The sequence below is a fragment of the Nicotiana sylvestris genome, chromosome 2 (genome assembly GCF_000393655.2).
Source record: "Nicotiana sylvestris chromosome 2, ASM39365v2, whole genome shotgun sequence".
Lineage (NCBI taxonomy): Eukaryota > Viridiplantae > Streptophyta > Magnoliopsida > Solanales > Solanaceae > Nicotiana > Nicotiana sylvestris.
In genome coordinates this window covers 120,910,177-120,918,607 of record NC_091058.1, presented here as the reverse complement: position 1 = coordinate 120,918,607, position 8,431 = coordinate 120,910,177, and the positions used below count along the sequence as shown (strand labels likewise).

General features: G+C 33.8%; 1 protein-coding gene across 1 annotated transcript; it reads right to left on the bottom strand.

The window, feature by feature from the left end:
* Positions 1-2,322: 2,322 nt before the first annotated feature.
* Positions 2,323-3,222, bottom strand: LOC138886385 (uncharacterized). Its single transcript, XM_070167476.1, has 3 exons — positions 3,132-3,222; positions 2,638-3,062; positions 2,323-2,546 (listed from the first exon to the last, which is right to left on the bottom strand). Exons 1-3 carry the CDS (start codon positions 3,202-3,204, stop codon positions 2,475-2,477), a joined length of 570 nt encoding a protein of 189 aa, XP_070023577.1. The 5' UTR covers positions 3,205-3,222; the 3' UTR covers positions 2,323-2,474.
* Between the last annotated feature and the right edge of the window lie 5,209 nt (positions 3,223-8,431).

Below are 8,431 nucleotides of genomic sequence, written 5' to 3'. Positions count from 1 at the left end.
AAGTTGTACGTAATGGTTTTGGCAATTCTTTTATGAAAGAACATGAAATTTAAGTGATCAGAGAATTATATAGAATATAACAGTTATTTAAATATCAAAAAATATCACTACATTAGCATAAGCCGTGAATACCGTAGGATATTTATTGTAGTGCAAAGCTTAGTCTTGGGTATACTCCAAATATCCCAGAACTCGTTTTATAGCCACCCAGTGATGCTTGTTGGGATTACTTGTAAATCGACTAAGTTTACTTATTGCACAAGCTATATCGGGCCGTGTACAGTTCATGATGTACATTAGACTTCCCAACACACGAGCATACTCCAATTGAGACGTACTTTCGCCTTTATTCTTCATAAGATGATGGTTTAAGTCAATTGGAGTCATTGCACTTCTAAATTCCAAGTGTTTGAATTTTTTAAGTACCATTTTCACGTAATGTGATTGAGACAAAGCTAGACCTTGAGGAGTCCTCTGGATTTTAATTCCTAGAATTACATCGGCAACTCCTAAGTCTTTCATATCAAACTTACTAGCAAGCATACGCTTAGTAGCTTGAATGTCGGCAATGTCTTTGCTCATTATTAGCATATCATCAACATATAAGCAAACAATGACTACATGATTTTGAACGTTCTTAATGTAAACACATTTATCACATTCATTAATCTTAAAACCATTTGACAACATTGTTTGGTCAAATTTCGCATGCCATTATTTGGGTGCTTGTTTTAGTCCATAAAGAGACTTAACAAGTCTACACACCTTCTTTTCTTTTTCCGGAACCACAAACCCTTCAGGTTGGTTCATGTAAATTTCTTCCTCAAGATCACCATTTAAGAAGGCTGTTTTTACATCCATTTGATGGATTTGAAGACCATACAAGGCGGCTAACGCTATTAGCATCCGAATAGATGTAATTCTTGTTACCGGCGAGTATGTGTCAAAATAGTCAAGACCTTCTCGTTGTCTAAATCCTTTGACAACAAGTCTTGCCTTGTATTTGTCAATAGTACCATCGTCTTTCATTTTCTTCTTGAAAATCCATTTAGAACCCAACGTTTTGTTACTCGGAGGAAGATCAACCAATTTCCAAGTATGGTTGCTCAATATGGATTCTATTTCACTATTGACAGCTTCTTTCCAATATTGTGCCTCTGAGGAAGACATTGCTTCCTTGAACGTACGAGGCTCATTTTCTAACAGAAAAGTCAGAAAATCTGGACCGAATGAAGTAGATATCCTTTGACGTTTACTTCTTCTTGGATTTTCTTCATTAGGCATACCATCTGTTATTTCCTCCCGAGGTCGTTTTGACTTTTGGCAGGTCACTTCACTTTCCTTTTTATACGGATAAATAGTTTCAAAGAATTCAGCATTATCTGATTCTATTATCGTATTAATGTGAATCTCAGGATTTTCTGATTTATGAACCAGAAAACGATATGCCTTGCTATTGGTTACATATCCAATAAACACACAATCAACCGTTTTTGGACCTATCTTAACCCTTTTAGGTTTAGGTACTTGTACCTTAGCTAAACACCCCCACACTTTGAAGTATTTCAAGCTAGGCTTCCTTCCTTTCCACTTCTCATAAGGAATGGACTGTGTTTTACTATGAGGTACACGGTTGATTATTCGGTTAGCTGCAAGTATAGCTTCCCCCCACAAGTTCTGTGGTAAGTCAGAACTTATTAGCAATGCATTCATCATCTCCTTCAACGTTCGATTCTTCCTCTCCGCAATTCCATTAGATTGTGGAGAGTAAGGGGCAGTTGTTTGGTGAATAATGCCATTTTCCAAACAAATTTCTTCAAAAGGAGATTCATATTCGCCACCCCTATCACTTCTTATCATTTTGATCTTTTTGTTTAGTTGCGTTTCAACTTCACTCTTGTATTGCTTGAAAGCATCAATTGCCTCATCTTTACTATTAAGTAAATAAACATAGCAGTATCTCGTGCTATCGTCAATAAAAGTAATAAAATACTTTTTCCCACCGCGAGATGGTGTTGACTTCATGTCGCAAATATCTGTGTGAATTAAGTCTAAAGGACTTGAATTCCTTTCAACGGACTTATAAGGATGCTTAGCATACTTTGATTCCACACATATTTGACATTTGGAATTAATGCAATCAAATTTTGGCAATACTTCTAGATTTATCATCTTCCGCAATGTTTTGAAGTTTACGTGACCTAAACGCGAATGCCATAAAGTGTTTGACTCAAGTAAGTAAGAAGAAACATTCACTTTATTGATAGGAACTGCTATTACATTTAGCTTAAAAAGGCCCTCATTTAGGTAACCTTTTCCTACATATACATCGTTCTTACTAAGTACAACACTATTAGAAACAAAAATACATTTGAATCCATTCTTGACAAGAAGTGAGGTAGACACAAGATTCTTGCGAATTTCTGGAACATGGAGGACTTGGTTTAGAGTCACTATTTTTCCTGACGTCATCTTCAACGCAATCTTGCTAACTCCTTCAATTTTGGTCGTAGATGAATTTCCCATGAAGATTGTCTCGTCGGGACCTGCGAGGGCATAAGAAGAAAATAACTCCTTGTTAGCACACACATGGCCGGTGGCTCTAGAATCTATCCACCATTCTTTCAGATTTCCTACCAAGTTGCATTCAGACAACATGACACACAAGTCTTCCATTTCATCTTCAACCATATTGGCTTGATTCTTTTTCTTCTTATCAGTCTTTGGCGCACGACAATCCACTGCCTTATGCCCAGTTTTTCCACAATTGTGGCAATTACCCTTGAACTTCTTCTTGCTTGGGTAATTCTTTGGTCCAGAAGCCTTCTTCCTTTTCTTATTTTGTGGTGCCTCCTCAACAATGTTTGCCCCCACAATTGTTGAGTTTCCACGTGACTTCTTTTCAGCATTTTTGTTGTCTTCTTCTATCCTCAGACGAACAATCAAGTCTTCTAGTGTCATTTCCTTCCGCTGGTGTTTAAGATAGTTCTTAAAATCCTTCCACAACGGAGGTAATTTCTCAATGAAAGCAGCGACTTGAAAGGCCTTATTTATGACCATACCTTCAATAACAAACTCATAATTAGTAATAAGATAAATCTTATTAATAAAATTATTGACTCGGGTCATACCTTCAGCAAGGAGGTCATGCGCAATGACTTGTAATTCTTGGACTTGGGTTACGACTGACCTAGTGTCAATCATCTTGAAATCCAAAAACCTTGCAGCCACGAACTTCTTAAGTTTGGCATCCTCAGTCTTGTACTTCTTCTCAAGTGCATTCCATAACGCTTTTGAAGTTTCCATGACACTATAGACATTGTACAAGCCATCTTCCAAACAACTCAATATGTAGTTTTTGCACAAGAAATCAGAATGTTTCCATGCTTCAGTTACAACAAGTCGTTCATCATCCGGAGTATTCTCAGCCATGACCGGAGGATCCTCCTTGATGAAACGTTGCAAACTCAACGTAGTAAGATAGAAGAGCATCTTCATTTGCCAACGTTTGAAGTCAATACCGGAAAACTTTCCGGGTTTTTCTGCCGGTGCCATAACATGAGCAGGAGTAGAACGGCTTGACGAGGCAGCAGCACTCGTAACATTAGCACCCGTTCCCGCAACACTTCCATTAGTTTGGTTTTCATTCGTCATATTTCTGTAAAGTTGAAAACAATACAGAACTTGTTAAATCAGTGAAGTTTTGATATCTTCAAATTGAATACCAAACCAAACATAGAACACGTAACAATGGTGAAGTTTTTATATACTTCAAATCCGTACGTTTATTATTCCGGCAAAGTTTATGTACTTTAAACCGGACAGAAACAGTTATAGGAGTAGAAAGCAACAAGGCTTTAGTCTCCAACAAAGTATATAGAAAACAGTTTAATAATCAACACAGAAACGTTAGTAAATTAAATTCCTTAAGCTTGTGAGCGTAACTGTGTTAAAACAAAAATCAGAAAACTGTTAGAAGAATAAAGAAATGTATAAAATAGTAAAGAATCAGAAATATTCCGAGTCCACAATTTTTCTTGTGCGTCCTTAAGGAATTTTAACCCCTCACACGTTGCCAAGGTAATGGATTAAATCCTCCCAGGATAAAACGGAATAAACCTTCCTGCAACGGTGATAATACAAACTGCAGGATACCAACGAACTCAAAAAACGGAGCAAAATCACACTTACGAATTTGAGAGAGAGAGACTACGAATTAGGATGCAGTATATTCAGAAAGAAAGAAGTTCTGGAGTGTTTTTCGTATTTGGAAGATGCAGCCTTGCCTCAGAATTTATAGGCAAATATCAGAAGAGGTGTCTGGAAAGGTACCTTTTCAGAACATACGCGGCCTGCCGCGGTTCTACCGCGATCGCGGTAGAACCGCGGCCAGAGAGGCTCTCTGAATCTGACTGTCGCGATTCTACCGCGGTCGCGGCAGAACTGCGGCCAGCGAGGCCCTCTGAACTTTCAGTAGGGTTCTGGCGTATTTTTAGCAGTGATTTGGCATTTAATTAATTATTAAATAATTAAATAAATTTTGTCCAAAAAATAATCTTATCGATCATTTGACAAATCCGAAGCCGAAGCCGAAGCCGAAGCCGAAGCCGAGCGAGCGACGACGACAGCGCGAGAGTTCATTCTCTTCAACTCCTTTTAAGAGCTTTAAGAAGTGAATCTATATATAAGCACACAAATGTGATTGTCCCTCACCAATGAGGGACAAAGTACAAGACAAAAGTTCACTTCTTCAAATTTTCATTTTCCCTCCATTTTATTTCCCTCCATTTCCAATTCACACTTCTTTCACTTTAAAGCTCAATGGCTTAAATTCCAACATCTTCTACTTTGATTAGACAGTATTAAATTCAAGAAAATGTTGTCTTAGAATACAAATTACTTTAGGGATCTTTTACATCAAATAGACATGTAAGTAAACTCAATTGTTGTAGCTTATGGATATGAAAATTTAAATGTCTATCAAAATCTTCACAAGTATAAAGATTCTTAGTCTTGCCAGCTCTTGTTTTGTTTTCGGATGCAACCGTATGTTTATCATTCTTATCTTTGATATGTTTATGGTGATGGTCATAGTTAAGCCTAAAGACAACAAGTTGGATCTCTGCCAAGTAATCTGTGGAATTTGAGATAAGAATAAACTATTTAGAAGGGCATTATATATTTACAATTACCAGAAATTATTGTATAAATATTTTTTTAATTAATATTGTTATATATAGACTTTATAAAACATGTGCAATATCACTACGTATGTTCATCCCCATGCTAATGGGGGTACTAAAATTGTATATCTCATAAGTGTAGATTAGCAGAAAGTATGATAATCTACTGAAGTTTGTAGAAGGTGGACTAATGGCGACAATAATATTTGTGGGTGTGGAAACAACTGTGTGTGAATGAGCGACGATAAATAGAAAAATGAGGATGGGAGATTAATTAATTGTAACTGCAAATATTGGTTGCAATCCATCTCTTGCAATAACAAAGATTTTTTTCCGGACAACATTATCCAAATTTAAAGCGTGTATTATAAATAACTAAATTGTACAGCTTCACCAATTGGTTCAACTTAATATCAATATTAAGCTCAATTTTATGGTTATTACTACAATTTAATCAGTTAAAACTTCAACATCACTTGAACTTTGAGTTTTACAAAAATTTACTATCTCAATACAAATATTTAGGTCTACAATACTCAATATTAGGACTATAAAACCAAATTATACTTCTTATTAGGATTGCGTCTTTATCAAACCATATAAATAAGGTAGATATTCTTGTGTATTTTTTCATAAAACAAATGATTATATAAAAATAAAAAATTTCGTTGTCGATCACTTTAGATAGGTAAAATTACTTGCAATATTAGATTACTATTTCGAGCAAGCTGGTTTAGAAACCTTAAACATAAAGTAACATATTATAACAAGTTAAACTATAAGATGGTAAAACTCTTTCACACTGTTAAAATATATAGCTTGGCTCATAGTAATTGTTTTCATTCTTCATTACTCAAGTAAATTTACTATAGTTTATGCTAAGTTATCGATTTTAATCATTGGAATTAGTAATCCAGCTAAACTGAGAAACTTATTTGTTTCTTTAATTTAGTTTTGTTAAAAGCTTGTTTTTTACACATCACTTTGTAATAATGATGTGAAATATAAGAACATTTCGTGATAGACAAACTAACAAATAATGCTAGATGAATTACTCTTACCAACTAAATTCGGATGCATTTATGAGTTCATGATTATATTATATGAATTAAAAGTATATTTTGGCCTATGAAAGTCAAATCAAAATAATTCTTCAAGAATTACATCAGTCTAAATTTTTATATAAGTTATCACAATTGTTCTCTAAAAATATTTGATTAGACCCAAACTTTAACTAATTTGGTATGTCAATACCAAATCAAATGGCACCTAAAGAATAATTCTTTTAGGGAAGGAGATAAGAAGGTTTGGATGAATTTTTCTACCAATTAAAGAGGGAATTTTGATAAATCGTTGTGGAAAAGTAATGAATTCTTAAGGCGGTTCTCATTAAGTACTAAAAGTATTTTCAAAATCAACAAAATAAGACAGTAAATATAAACTTTACGAAATTATATTTACAGCATCAAATTGAAAAGATTCAGCTATCAAATACTATAAAAGCAAGAACATATTCATTATTTAGTGATTTATTACTTCGAATTGGGAGAACGAACAATTATAAGAGGTGACAACAGAGGTGTATATAGGCCGGATTGGTTTGGATTTTCTAATTACCAAACCAAACCAATTGTATCGGGTTATTAAATCTAAAGACCAAACCAAACCAATAAAAGTCGGGTTTTTCAATCTCGGTTTTTCTTGGGTTTTTCGGATTTTCGGGTTTTTTCGGGTTTTTTTCCATAAAGTCTTCATAGAACAAAATATAGAATTTGTGCTCCAAATATTTCTTTAATCCTAGTAAGATAGAACTACATATGGTGTTTTCCAATAAATTAACATAAATATGAGATGAGTCATGTCATTGTACTAAAATATTCAACAATAAAGATAATAAAATTACATAAAATAAGTATCATTAATAAGCCATAATAGAAACAAACATAATTAAAAATATTACTAATAAGTTGCCAAAATGAGTACGATTAATAAGTACTATTATTTACATGACTAAACACTAAAAGAAGAATAAGTTATGCATTTTATCTAAACCACAAAAATATTTTAAGCTCGGACTGTGAAGGCTCTACTTATCTTATTAAAAAAGTTAGGAAAGATGTTTGTTCTAGACTGGCTTATTTTGGGAACAAAAATGTCCTTCCAGACATGTTATGTATTAGCCAAGTAGAAAATGCCCCCTTGGGCAATTCCAGTTGTATGAACTCTATTACTATGTGATATATATATATATATAAGATCCATGTTCTCAAAAAGAGTTGAACATCTTTTATTAGCATTAGTATTGATTGGATATTGATTTAGGATTTATTTGAGTTACTAACATTTATGAACTATAAAATTTATTGGAGCATCCAAAAATTATAAGTCCAAGCTTAAAATAATACGTGAAAAGATAAAATTATGAAAAATCTTAAGAAATATTTATAAACTACACTATAATAATTATTTTTTATGTATTAAATATATTTAAAACTTCTATACATATAATGTAGGGTTGATTTGGTTTCGGTTTGACTTTTTTTAGTTAAAACCAAACCAAACCAAATATGGTCGGGTTTTTTTTTCTAACACCAAACCAAATTAAACCAAACCATATTCGGGTTTTTTTCTCGGTTTGACTCGGATTATCGGGTTGCTGCGGTTTATCGGTTTCATCTGTACACCCCTAGGTGACGTAACCCTCCTTCCAGAACAAGTGATTATTGAACACAATGATGATAGCACTGTTGAAGAATACATAATACATATAAAGTTTATACATTTCTCTTAAGTCCTTTCACATATTATGTCGCCTTTATTAAAAGCCTAGCACTACTTAGTACTTAGAACACAAATATTGGCGAATGCAACATAAATAAATATTCCTGAAACTGCAAGGTCCCAAGTGCAAAAGCAGGTTCTTTTTGCTTTTTTCTTTTTTTAGTAAACCTTCAAGAAGTTGAATTTATTTAAAAAACCTAGCGATCTGTGGGGAAAATTATGGTATCAACTAAGGAATTTAAAGGATGGAATGCCTAGTGCTTTAATGTTGAATGTTAGAATATTTACAATGAATTAATAAAAACTTAATTAAGTCCGTTTCTGAGGTTAAGCTAAACAAATATCCACGTAGATTGCCACCTGGCATATTTTAAAAATAATTTGGAGCGTGTCTTGTACGCACTAGTAAGAATGCGATGAGGGATTTTTATTATGAAGGGGAATATATTTCAGGGATTGCTCTGATG

Bases quoted from the DNA above. Each gene is read 5' to 3' on its own strand.
- LOC138886385 (XM_070167476.1), bottom strand. From the start codon at position 3,204: ATGATTGACACTAGGTCAGTCGTAACCCAAGTCCAAGAATTACAAGTC. The intron at 3,063-3,131 runs GTATGACCCGAG...TTGTTATTGAAG, and splicing joins GCATGACCTCCTTGCTGAAG to GTATGGTCATAAATAAGGCC. The intron at 2,547-2,637 runs GTAGGAAATCTG...ATGCCCTCGCAG, and splicing joins TGTTGTCTGAATGCAACTTG to GTCCCGACGAGACAATCTTC.